Below are 12,868 nucleotides of genomic sequence, written 5' to 3' on the forward strand. Positions count from 1 at the left end.
CATTTACTGATAACTCCACGAAGTGCTACAGCCACTTTGTAAAAAATTTGGCAGATTCTTACTAAATTAAACGTACAAATCCCACTCCTGTTTAATGTTTACCTAGGAAAAGTGAAACCCAGTTTTCTGCTTGGAAAACTGTATGTGATTATAGCTGTTTGGTTCATCATTCAAAACTGGAAATAATCCAAATGGGTTAGGAAATCAAGCAAAGGATAGTACAGGAAATATTAAAATATACTGAGGTCATTAAGGGGAGAAAATGAAATGCAAATTATTATTAAATAATTTATTTTAAATTTAATCATTAAATAATTTTTCCAGTTTCAAAAAGTGTATATTCCAAAATGTTCATTAAAGACAAAAGATTGTCAACCAAATATTTATAGCCATTTGCTGTTTTATAATTTATGAAGCCCTTTCTTATATATTAGCTTATTTGACATATTCAGACTAGTCCGTTCATTTTGGGGTTTTGTTTTTTTGTTTTTTGGGCTTTTTTTGAGTTTATTTTTGAGAGAGAGAAAGAGAGAGAGATTGCGGGTATGTGCAAGAGAGGGAGAGAGAGAATTCCAAGCAGACTCCACACTCTCCACACAGAGCCACACACAGGGCACAATCTTATGAACCTGTGAAGTCATGACCTCAGTAGAAACCAAGAATTGGTCACTTTACCAACTGAGCCACCCAAGCAGCATGAGTGACCCAGGTATCCCTGGTCAGCTCATTTTGAGTAGTTTGCTGTTACTGCCCTTGACTTGGGAGATACTTTTTCTTACATGTTTTTTATTCTCCTTCATCAGAATACATCTTAAATATAGATTAATAAGTAATACCCATTGTGGAGGTAGTGATTTATTGATTGATTCCCACCAGGTTTTTATGCTTTAATCTCTTCTGTTGTGTTCATGTCACAGTAATGACAGCATTACTAATACATAACATTTGTTTTAAGACTACTTTCCTGGTGGATAACAAAAAGGTCTTTGGAACCCATCTCATGCAAGACATGGTGAAAGATGCACTTCGGTCTTTTGTCAGCCCTCCGGTGCTCTCCCCAAAGTAAGTACCATAAGACTTTTCATAGCACATGTATTTCTTAAAAGCCCCAGTACTCTATGCCCTTTTATAGCCAAGGCATAAAAACTGTTGGAATCATATCTTCATGTAGAAAAGAAAAAACTCAGTCATAGTAAAATTAATTGATTTCTGCTACATATTAGATTTAAACTGAAGTTTTTGTGAGGTTGACATTAGGCTCAATATGAGCAGAAAACCTTACAACGAATTATCAAATGCAGTTAAGTTGCATTGGTTCTTACTGTGTGCAAAGCACCGTGTTAGGTAAGCACTTTGGGAGTAATTATAAAAAATCAGATAAGGTCTCTTAATGATCTCAGTCTAGGTAAAAATAGAAAATGCAGACAATTGTTCCTTAAATTATGTTCTGATAGAAACATGCTGCCTTAATAAGAGGCTGGAAAGGATTTCATGCAGTGAGAAATCATCATTTGTGTTGGCATTTTGGAAAATGAATAAAGCTTTTCCAAAGGAGGGAAGAAAGGTTTTGTTATTTCTTAGCAAAGTAGGGAACGGTTAGTAGTTCAGCATTCAATCTTTGTAATAAATCATGCCACATCTCACATAAAACTTTTTCTTTCTTAACTTGGGTTTCCCAGAACCAGATCCTGAGACGATTCATGTAAATTTAGAAAATGTTCCCAGGAGCAGTGCCTGGATGGCTCAGCCAGTTAAGCCTCCAGCTCTTGACTTCAGCTCAGGTCATGATCTTATGCTTCATGAGATTGAGCCCCTCATCGGGCTCTTCAGTGGCAATGTGGAGCCTGCTTGGGATGCGCGCGCTCTCTGTCTCTCTGTCTCTCTCTCTCTCTTTCTATAAATAAATGAACTTTAAAAGAAAAAAGCGTTACCAGGAAAAACCAGCAGGGTTGTTGGCAAGTAGAACATGAAAAGGAAAAAAAAAAACATGCATAGGTGCACTTCGGGGAAAGTAACTCTGGTTATGTCCTGGTGGGGAGTTCTGTAGACAGTGTGGGTAGCACCTCAGTTGTTACGGATGAAACAAAGGAACCTGAGAATTTACCCACGTAATGAATCCATTAAGGACTGACCCTGGGAGGAGGTAAATTCCCAGACATCCTCAATGTTGTTTATATTCCGTTTCATTCACAGTAAAAGCCAAAGCCCTTCTGATTGAGCCTCGGAGGTCCCATATGCTCTGGTCTAGACTCCTGTCCTGAGGCCTTTCTGACCTCTCTTAACCCACTCTGCCCATCAGCCACAATGCCCTCCTTGCTATTCTGGGAACATACAGGCTCACTCTCACCCTACAGCCTTTACATAGAGTCTGGAGTGGAGGGCGTTTTACTGAGAAATCCCCAGGACTGACTCCCTCACCGCCTTCAAGTCTGTTTAAGTTCATCTCAGGACTCCTTTGATCAGACTATTTAAGGAGTACAGCCTCTGCCCCACCCCAGCCCAGTACTGGGCTGTATATAGTTCTCTGTCCTGTAACAACGATCTTCTTACCGTCTCTATAATTTACTCCTTCACTGTGTTTATGTGCTGTATATATGTACTGCATAAATCTTTGTTGTGTTCATTTTTTATTTCCCTCTCTTCCTCTTCCCCCCGCTCCCATTACAATATGAACCCCACAAGGTCAGGGCAGGTCCTTTTGGCTCTTTGTTCACTAATGTATCACAGGTACAAGAAACAGTGTCTAGCACACAGCACATGATGAATCTTTGCTGAATAAGTGAATAGATAAATGACAGTTGCATGGTTAAGATAGTTTGGGACTCGAGAGTTTTGAATGCTTTGGTAAAGTTTGGTCTTTTTGGTCAGCGAGGAAGTGCTCAGGTTTTTAGGAGGGAATGAGCATAGGATAGTATATACTTTGTTATGATATGTATTTTTTAATAGGAAACAAACTGGTAGTGATAAAGGAGGCAAAGTGTTGGGCTAGGTTAATTCAGTACTACAGGCAAGAAATGATGAAGAATTAAACTCTGGGAATATAAAGACAGACCTGAGGAACATTTCAGAGGTAAGAGTAATAGGACTTGACAACTGATTCAGCAGAGGAAGGAAAGGATAAGAAGGAAAATAAGTTGCTTTAAAAAAAAAAACAAAAAACAGGGGTGCCTGGCTCAGTCAGTTAAGCAGCCAAACTTGGCTCAGGTTCATGATCTTGCGGTTCGTGAGTTCGAGCCCTATGTCGAGCTCTGTGCTGACAGCTCGGAACCTGGAGTCTGCTTTGGATTCTGTGTCTCCCTCTCTCTCTCTGCCCCTCCCCAGCTCACGCTCTGTCTCTCTGTCTCTCAAAAATAAATAAACATTAAAAAAATTTTTTTAAACCACCAGAAGCTGATTATATAAATAATATATGGTTGTATTTGAAATTTAGACAGTGCATAATATATGAAAAATAGTAAAAGGTCCCCCGAAGTCTTAGCTCAGATAACATTTTGATGACCATCACTGTAGATCTCTTGGATCTCTTAGATCTGTGCTAACACAGATATATGCTATACATTTGACTTTATATAAATGGGATCACATTAAACAGGCTGTTTTTATCATAACCTTTTAATTATTTTTTGTGGATTGTTTTCTTAAAATTTTTGTTTTTAAAATTCTTTTTTATCCCACTCAAAGATACATCATGAATTTACATTTCAAATTACCTGACGTAGATCCAATTAATTCATTTTAATGGCTGCCAAATATATCATGTAAATGTATTCAGTGGATTGGGGTTTACTGGAATGGGACATGTATAATTACAGTAGATATTACCAGATTGCATTCTAAAAGATTGTAACAATTTGTATTTCTATTAGCAATATATGAGAGTGCACATTCCTTATGTCCTGACCAGCAGTAGGTGTTACTCCTTTTAATTTTTTCCAGTGTGTTTAGCAGGAAACAGTATCTCGTTGTTATTTTAATTTGAGGATTTAATACATATTTATTGAATATTTAGAAATACTTTTCTATGAATTGTTTATATCCTTTACCCATTAACTTTCATTAAGTGGTTTACTTTTTTGGGAAATTTATATGAAGCATTTGCACATTATGAACATAAACAATAGTATCTATCATACAGTATATATAGCTCCTCATAGTGTACAAGTCCTGACTAAATCATATTATCTTTCAGCTCCTTCATCTGTGATACGCATTGCAGATTTTTTTTTTTAAGTTTTCTTTTGCATCAAAATTTTCGCCTTCTATATGGTAGTTTTTGCTACTATATTTTATCCTATATTTTAGGTTTTTTGTTGGAGGTAAATCTCTCTGGCCTATAGGTTGTACCATTAGTCACTTCCAAAGATTTTTTGTTCAAGATTTTGTCCAAAGATTTTTATTCTTATGCATGTAAGATTAAGTGGTGTGAAGATAGAAGTTCAACTTGATTTCCTTCTAGGTAGATAGTTGGGTGAGTATCACAATATAAAACATCATTTCCCACTTAATTAAGAGAAGACTGTCTTTATTTTACTTGGAAATCCTTTATGTATTGAAATTTTTTTCCAGTTCCAATGATGATGTTTTCTTTTTGTTTTGTTTTCAATAATTTTTATTATTATTGTGGCTTTGTCTTAAGTTTTAATATCTGTTAAGATATCTCCTCTGACTACATTCTTTCTCAGGATTTTCTTGGTTCTTCCCTGGTTTACCCTTTATTGGGTGTGTGGTTTGCAAATACTTGCTCCCATTCTGTAGGTTGCTTTTTCATTTTGTTGATTGTTTGCTGAGCAGAAGGTTTTCAGTTTGATATAATCCTGCTGCTTATTTTTACTTTTTCTTGCCTTTGCTTGTGGTGCAAAACCAAAACATTCTTATCCTCTATGTTTTCTTCTACACCTGAAACTTCAGATCTTACATTCAAAAGTGGGTCTTTAATCCATTTTTATTTGATTTTTGTGTATGATGTAAGGGTCTGATGTCATTCTTTTACATGTGGCTATCCAGTTTTCCCAGTATTATTTATTGAAGAGACTGTCTTTTCCCCCATTGTATATTCTTGGCTTCTTTGTCAAAAATTAATTGACCATATATGCATGCTTCCCCGCCCCCAGGCTCTCTATTCTAATTTATTGATCTGTATGTCTGTTTTTATGCCAATACTATTCTGTTTTGATTACTATAGCTTTGGTAATACAGTTTGAAATCAGGGAGTGTGATGCCTCCAACTTTTTTGTTCTTTCTCAAGTTTGCTCTCAGGTTGTTTTGTGGTTCCATATAAATTTGAGGGTTGTTTTCTCTGTATCTGTGAAACATGCCATTTCAATTTCATTAAGGACTAACAGTATTCTTCAGGCCAAAAGCACAGAATATCTTTCTATTTATTTGCGTCCTCAGTTTCTTTCATCAGTGTCTTACAGTTTTCTTTAAAAGTGTATAGATCTTTCCCCTCCTTGGTTAAATTTATTCCTACGTATTTTATTGGTTTTGGTGCTATTATAAATGGGATTACTTTCTTAATTTCTCTGATAGTTTATTGTTAGAACATACAAATACAGCAGATTTTTTATATATTGATTTTTGTACCCTGCAGCTTTACTAAATTAGTTCCCAACAGTTTTTTGATGGAATCTTTAGGTTTTCTACATATTATAAATGGTTATCTGCAAACAGAGACACTTAAAAATTATTTTTAAATTTGTAATTAAATATATCCAATATTCAGATTTATAAACAACATACACTACCATCTATTTTAAACAATATTTTTCTTTGGTTTTTATAAATTCACCTTTTGGAGAATTGATAAAATCTGATAAATACTTAATACATATTTATGTGAATCAATAAATTTTATCAATTCCCTTATGTAATAAATATAATATATTAGTACTTGCTTTTGCCAGGTTCCTTTCTGGGTTCTAGGGAAAAAAAGGGCACACCTGCTAAGAAGGCACTTTTCATCCAGTGAGAGAGACTAAACAGTCAAACAAATAATGTGAGGTCCTAAGTGCTTTGTAGAAAGATAAAGGAATAGATAGTTCTCTTAGGCCATAGTTGTGGAAGGCCTTTTGCACATGGTGAAACATGTGAGTGAACTGAGGCAATGAGCTATGTCAAGCTTCCTGACAGCAACATCCAGCCCTAGAGTAGAGCCGAGCTTGAGTATCAAGGAGCAGCTAATTTTCACAAATCAAAGTATTAGAATACATCTAGTTCAACAATTCTCAAGGTTTTTTTGTTTTGGGACGCCTTTACATTTTCAAAAGTTTTAAAACCCAGATAGCTCTTGTTTATATGGGTCATGTGTATTGCCACCTACTGTTTTAGAAATTAAAACAATACTTTTAAAATATTTATTAATTTTTTTAAAATAGGAAACCCATTACATTAATCAAAATAATACTTTTATGGAAAATAACTGTTTTTAAGAAAAATTGGTGATAAAAATGACAGTTTTACATTTTTGCAAATCTCTTCATTATAATAGAAGATAGCTGAATCATTTTGATCTCCTTCTGCTTTCAGTCTGTTACTTATGCCCTGTAGACTCTGGAAACGCCCACTGTACACTTGGGAGAGAAGGAATACCAAAGCAAATAGCATCTTAAATTATTGTGAGAATAGTTTTGACCTTGTGGTCCCCCAGAAAGCATCCCAAGGTCACCACCCCCACCAGGGGAACCTGGGCCACATTCTGAGAACTGCTGTCTGCCATTTCAAATCCAACTCCTCCCCACCTCCACCCCAGTCCTTTCCTCCCACTCTGGTCCTAGATGTGACCACTGTGCACTACAGTTTGTGCCTCTTATGAATGCTTATACACTTAACCCAGATCTGTGTGTCTGGAAATAATACACCCGTTTATTTTATGTTTTTAGACCTCACATAAATGTTGTCATTCTGTATACATCCTTTTGCAACATGATTTTTTCATTCAGCATTAGGGTTTTGAAATCAACTGGTTTGATCCATGCAAACTTACTTCATTCATTGAAATCCACCCTTTGAAAATATTGCAGTTTGTTTTGCTGTTTCTCTATAAGTGGACATTTAAGTTCTTTCTAAATGTATTGCTATTGAAAACAGTGCCATAGTGAGCTTCTTTGAATATGTCTCCTTGTGCACATAGGCTATCTATATACTTAGAACTGTTGTTGATCATAGAGTATGTTCATCTTCAATCTCCCTAGTTTTGCCAAGTTGCTTTCCAAAATAATTAAACCAATTTGTATTCCATATAACAGTGTACAAGAATTCCAATTTTCTTAGACTTTGGGCTTTGTCATAATCAGACTCTAAGTTTTTGACGATCTGATGTACATGGAATAGTGTCCATGTCTGACTTGCATTTTTTCCTTTTCTATTGAACAGTCTTTACCACTTTTATTATTACTTATTTAGGGTTAATTACAGTTCAACCTTCATTGTTTGAGGAGTCCATATTTGCAAATCTTGCTTACTCCCTAAGATGTATTATAACCCTCAAATCATTTGCTCTCCTCTTGCTGAATTCGTGGATGTGTGCAAAGCAGCAAAAAAAAAAAAAAAAAAAAAAAGGAGACTCANAGTGAGTCTCCCGGTGCTGAAGAAGGCAACTCTCTACCTACTTTTTCAGTTCTCATTCCATAAACAGCTCATTAGGTGCCACGTTCTTCACATTTTTGTGCTTTTTGTTGGTGATTTCATAGTGTCAAATGGCCTTCCCCTGTAATGATCTGCTCCCTAGTGTCCCTTAGCACAAGAAGGCTGTGGCATGCCTTTCAGAGAGAATATGAATGTTAGATAAGCTTCACTCACGCATGAGTTTGCTAATGAATTATCAATTTACATCACATAAGGCATCTTAAAACACATAATGCAAGGTTATGTAGTTATCAGTTGATCAAAATAGTGTCACCAGAGGCTGGCAGAAACCTAAACCCTGTATTTTACCCTAGCAGCAATGTTGCCGTATTCTCTAATTCAGTGTCTGCAGCAACTGTAAAAAACAGAATTATCATGAGTACTGAGAATTGAGTATATATACGACAGAGTTCATTGCATGGGAATCTGTAAATGTTATTCCAGTGTTTTAAAATTCCAGTGTTAGAGATAAGAAATGTGATCCTGATCTGATTCTTTTTCTCCTTTGTAAGTGATTTGACACTTTCTTCTGGAAGAATGTAAAGTTTCTGGGTTTTGTTTTGTTTGTTTGGTTGGTGTTTTTGGAGTTTAAGAGTTTTACCAGAATGTGTGTGTGTGATTTTCAGCTAGACTTGTCAGGAACTCAGTCATTAAAGCAGTAAATTTACTTTATTATTTTTTATCTAATTATTGCCTCACCTTTCATCTGTGTGTGTGTGTGTGTGTGTGTGTGTGTGTGTGTGTGTGTGTGTTTAAGAGCTCCTCATAGATCTCGTCCCCATATTTTTCATAATATTTATCTTTTAGTGATATATATTTAATACTTGTTATTTTTGCTATGATGTGAGAAAGTTCTTCCTCTTGACCTTCAAGACTACTAATGAGCATCTTTCATCTGTTGAATTTTTAAATGTGAAAATCCTAATTTTGGGATCCAGAAAGTCGTCTTTTTCCTTTAAGAGCTTTATTTTAATCACTTTTAAGTAACTTTCTTACTTTGGAGTTAAAGATCTAACAGACCTTCTAGCACTATCACCTCTTCCAGGCATTCTACCTTTTCTTTCTTGTGGCTGTTGTGTGCACTGTCATTTTCCATTGAGTGATTGTGACTCTGTTGATCTTTGAGGCTCTGGTCAGATTGTTCAGTTATGGCAAATACTTAGAGTTAGCAAGTTGTCTGCTCCTGTGTCCCAGGGAAGAGTCCCTGCTTTTCCCATCTTCTTAGGTGCAAAGGCTACTGACCTCAGGAATAGAAACAAAAAATCATCCCTTCTATCAGCCCCTGTAGTTCCTCTAGCACCAGGCAGGTAGTAGACCCTCCAAGACTGCTCAGGAAGGCTTTAGTCACTTTACTGAGATAAGGAGCACCAGAAAGGAAGTCACTGGATAAGGCTAGAAGATGAGCTGCCAGAAATGTATAAGTGATGATTTTGGCCAATGGTTGGAAATGTGGCTACATCTTGAAAAAATTAGGATTCTGTATATTGTTTTCTTTGTAATTATTATTATTGTTACAGTTCATGACTGTCCATTGTAGAAAAATAAATAACATTGTAGGGCCATGAAAAAGTAGAACTTTGGGATTTTTCTTTTTTTCCTTGTTTATTTCATCTTGTTGGATCCAATTCTGTCCAAATTATAGAACTGGAAGTATTGGAGATGTACATTTGCTGTGTGAATAACACAGTAATTGTGAACTATTTCTTAATCTAATGCTAACAGTGTTTAATTTAGTAATGTATATGGTTCCATTTTCTCTTTTCCCACATTTTTGGTCTATTGGTAGCACCTACAGTAATCCCTGCTGCTTTTCGTAGGCCAAATAGTTTGATTTTAATGAGTATTATCTTACAGGTGCTGCCTATATAATAATCACCAGGCTAAGGACTGTATTGACTCCTTTGTTACTCACTGTGTTCGGGTAAGAACTGCAGTTTGGATCATTGTGATGGATACTTTAAAATTTGTGGGGAGTCAGAGCTAAGCTCCAACTTCGGCTCAGGTCATGATCTCACGGTTCATGAGTTTGAGCCCCACATCGGGCTCTGTGCTGATAGCTCAGACAGAGCCTGCTTCAGATTCTGTGTCTCCCTTTCTCTCTGCCCCATCCCCTGATTCACGCTCGGTCTCTCTCTCTCCAAAAAAAAAAAAAAAAAAAGTGAGATATTAATAGTGCCCCTGTACCTCTTATAGGCTAGTTATTGACTGAGATAATATCTGTCAAACTGTACAAATTTAAAAGAATTCTATTTGCAGAATCTTCTGATTTATATTTCTTAAATCAGAGCATTTTACCATTCATGCATATTGTCTGATTAGTGAAGTGTTTGTTACAATGCTTTAGGATATAGAATAGGAATTGAAGAACCTTAAGGTTTATAGAGAACAGCTGAGCCTTGAACAACACGGGTTTCAACTTTGTAGGTCCACTTATGTGCAGATTTTCTTCAATACAGTACTACAAATGTACTTTCTTAAGATCTTCTTTATAATATTTTCTTTTCTCTAGCTTACTTCATTGTAAGAATACAGTATATAATGCATATGACATACAAAATAGAAGTTAACTGACTGTTGATGTTATCAAGAAAGCTTCCAGTCACTAATAAGCTATTAGTAGTTAAGTATGAGGGGAGTCAAAAGTTATATATGTATTTTCAACTGTGTAAGATATAGGTGCCCCTAACCCTTGTGTTGTTCAGAGGCCAGCTGTATCAGTCATTACTTAAGCCTTAGACTTACTCTGGTATATTAAAAGCAGCACAGAAATGTCACCCTTGAACATTGGCTTATGGCTTGAAATAGGCAGAGAAGGAAACTATTCTCTTGGAATTCTGGGAAGATAGCTAAAGACGGAAGTAACATTTTTGCCATATGAAAACAGGTTTCATTAATAGCCACTTTATTCTGGCTATTGATAAATTCTCATGTTGAGTTTCTTTAAAAAGAAACACCTGTGTAAGAGATATGCGTAGTCCTGATTCTTACATCCACAGTAATTTTTCCCCTTAAAGTAGATTTTGAAAACTTAGAATGTTAATTTTCTTTAGTGTCAAGAAATTTCATATTGACAGTTAACAAATCGTATGTATTTGCAGCCATTCTGTAGTCTTATTCAGATCCATGGACATAATCGGGCTCGACAGAGAGATAAACTTGGTCATATTCTTGAGGAATTTGCTACCTTGCAGGATGAGGTAAGAGCCAACAAGTTGCCCTCCCTTCTAAAATTAAGCAAATTAGATTTTTAAAAACAATTCTTTGGAACTGTGTTTTGACTTACTAATTTTTCATTGTAATGAATTTATTTTTAACTTAAAATGTAACAGTTCCATATACTAAAGGAAGAGTTTACAAAAAGAGAACAATAATCTGAGCTGAGAAACATCTTATTTCTTTGGTAATCAGGATAAATGATAAAATATGTGTAGAACTATCGTTTTATAGCAAGATCACATTCTAACAAAAATCTTAAGACAAACCATAAGAGACTTTTACATACAGAGAACAAAATGATGGTTGCTAGAGGGGAGGTAGGTAGGGGTGTGGGTTGAATGGGTGATGGGCAGTAAAGAGGGCACTTGTTGGGATGAGCACTCAGTGTTATATGTAAGTGATGAATCACTAAATTCTACTCCTGAAATTAAAAAATAAAAAATTGATTTATATAGCTGTGCAAAAAAACCTTAAATTGTCAGCAGCAATATTAATGGGTAACATAGTTAAAAACCTGAAGTCTGTAGTTTGTATTTTTGTTTTATAAAATGTCTTTTTAGTTTAAGGAGTGTTTAGGTAAATGTTATCCATTGTGAAGTGGGAAGTTTAAATGTGAATTGAACCAAAAAATGTTTTGAAAGTATGAGTTCTTTAGTGACAAGTTTTACATTTTCTGTTTAAATGTTATTTTTAGCTGTCTTGTATTTTTTTTTTCATTCTTGCATTGCCTTGAGACGAAAGTCAGTGTTATGACATTTTGTTCTGATAGGCAGAGAAGGTTGATGCAGCCCTTCACACTATGCTGTTGAAACAGGAACCCCAAAGGCAACATTTGGCCTGTTTAGGTACCTGGGTCCTTTATCATAACCTTCGAATTATGATCCAGTATCTTCTGAGTGGCTTTGAACTGGAGCTTTACAGCATGCACGAGTACTACTACATATATTGGTAAGAGAACAATTTGAGTTAAAATCAGTAGTGGGTAGTGCATAGAAAAGATCTGAGAGAACATCTGTAAAACACAGTATAATTTCAGGGTACTTTTTCATTTAATGTGTCATGGGACAATTGAAAAAACATATTAAAAATTAAATCATCTTGAACGTCTTTAAGTGCTATAACGCCATACAAATGTTTTTTTCAGCCATTGAATATTTACTTAAAAATTAATAAAAGTGGTTCCAAAGTAAAGGGATTAATTGAAGAGCTTTTGTCTGTTTCTACGGAGAAAAATTGCACACATTGAGCCCTGACTTCAGTGACACTTAGTGGAATGTACTCACCTGAATTAAATTTCAAAATTTGAAGATCTTTCCTCTGAGAAGAAATCCCAGCTAAGATTATCATTGGGAGCCATAACTATTGCATATTGCTGCCCTGGGGGGTTCTCTCCAGAGTTCTGAAGGAGTCCGTAAGAGATGTCCTAGTCAGCCAGTAGTTCTTTGCTATCACTTGAAGGTGAAATAGAGAAACTAGTAAGAGGATGCTTGGAAATACTTCAGGCACGGGAAAGCTGCCATAGAAAGAAAATAAATTGGGGTGCCTGGGTGGCTCAGTCTGTTAAGCGNTTAAAAATTAAAAAAAAAAAAAATTGAGAGCTAATGGATCTTTTTCCTAGTCTAGCCAAGTATGGCGGTAAATAACCAGTGTTGCTTATCACAAACAGCTAAGTTTGGTATATTATATCTTAATAAGGTTCATTATTTAACTCCTATTTGAAAAATTTAGCATAGTAATTAAGATACTGTGTATTCCTTGGAGTCACTGCTATGAAGGAAGGAAGGTAATTCTTTTCCAAGGTGACATGGTTTTGTTATCATGGCTGCCAGGGCTCCTAACTTGCCTATGAAACTTGAATTCAAACATGAACTAAAGTAATACACACACACACACACACACACACACACACACACACGCTTTTTGGCACAAATAATTGAGCTCTTAATTCAGCGAGTAAATGATAATCAGATAAACACTCTATTAGAAATGTACCTGCATCATATTTGAGCAGGTTCATTTCTTGTTAAGA

General features: G+C 35.6%; 1 protein-coding gene across 2 annotated transcripts in view; it reads left to right on the forward strand.

Moving 5' to 3' along the window:
- The window catches only part of NAA35 (N-alpha-acetyltransferase 35, NatC auxiliary subunit), an 84,719-nt gene that overhangs the window by 63,149 nt on the left and 8,702 nt on the right, over positions 1-12,868 (forward strand). For both annotated transcript variants that reach the window (XM_077749560.1, XM_077749559.1), the window contains exons 14-17: positions 956-1,062; positions 9,478-9,544; positions 10,722-10,820; positions 11,609-11,787. In XM_077749560.1, the coding sequence (XP_077605686.1) occupies positions 956-1,062; positions 9,478-9,544; positions 10,722-10,820; positions 11,609-11,787 (452 nt within the window). The remainder of the gene's footprint in view (positions 1-955; positions 1,063-9,477; positions 9,545-10,721; positions 10,821-11,608; positions 11,788-12,868) is intronic.

This window comes from Crocuta crocuta, unplaced genomic scaffold (genome assembly GCF_008692635.1).
Source record: "Crocuta crocuta isolate KB4526 unplaced genomic scaffold, BGI_CrCroc_1.0 scaffold99, whole genome shotgun sequence".
Taxonomy (NCBI): domain Eukaryota; kingdom Metazoa; phylum Chordata; class Mammalia; order Carnivora; family Hyaenidae; genus Crocuta; species Crocuta crocuta.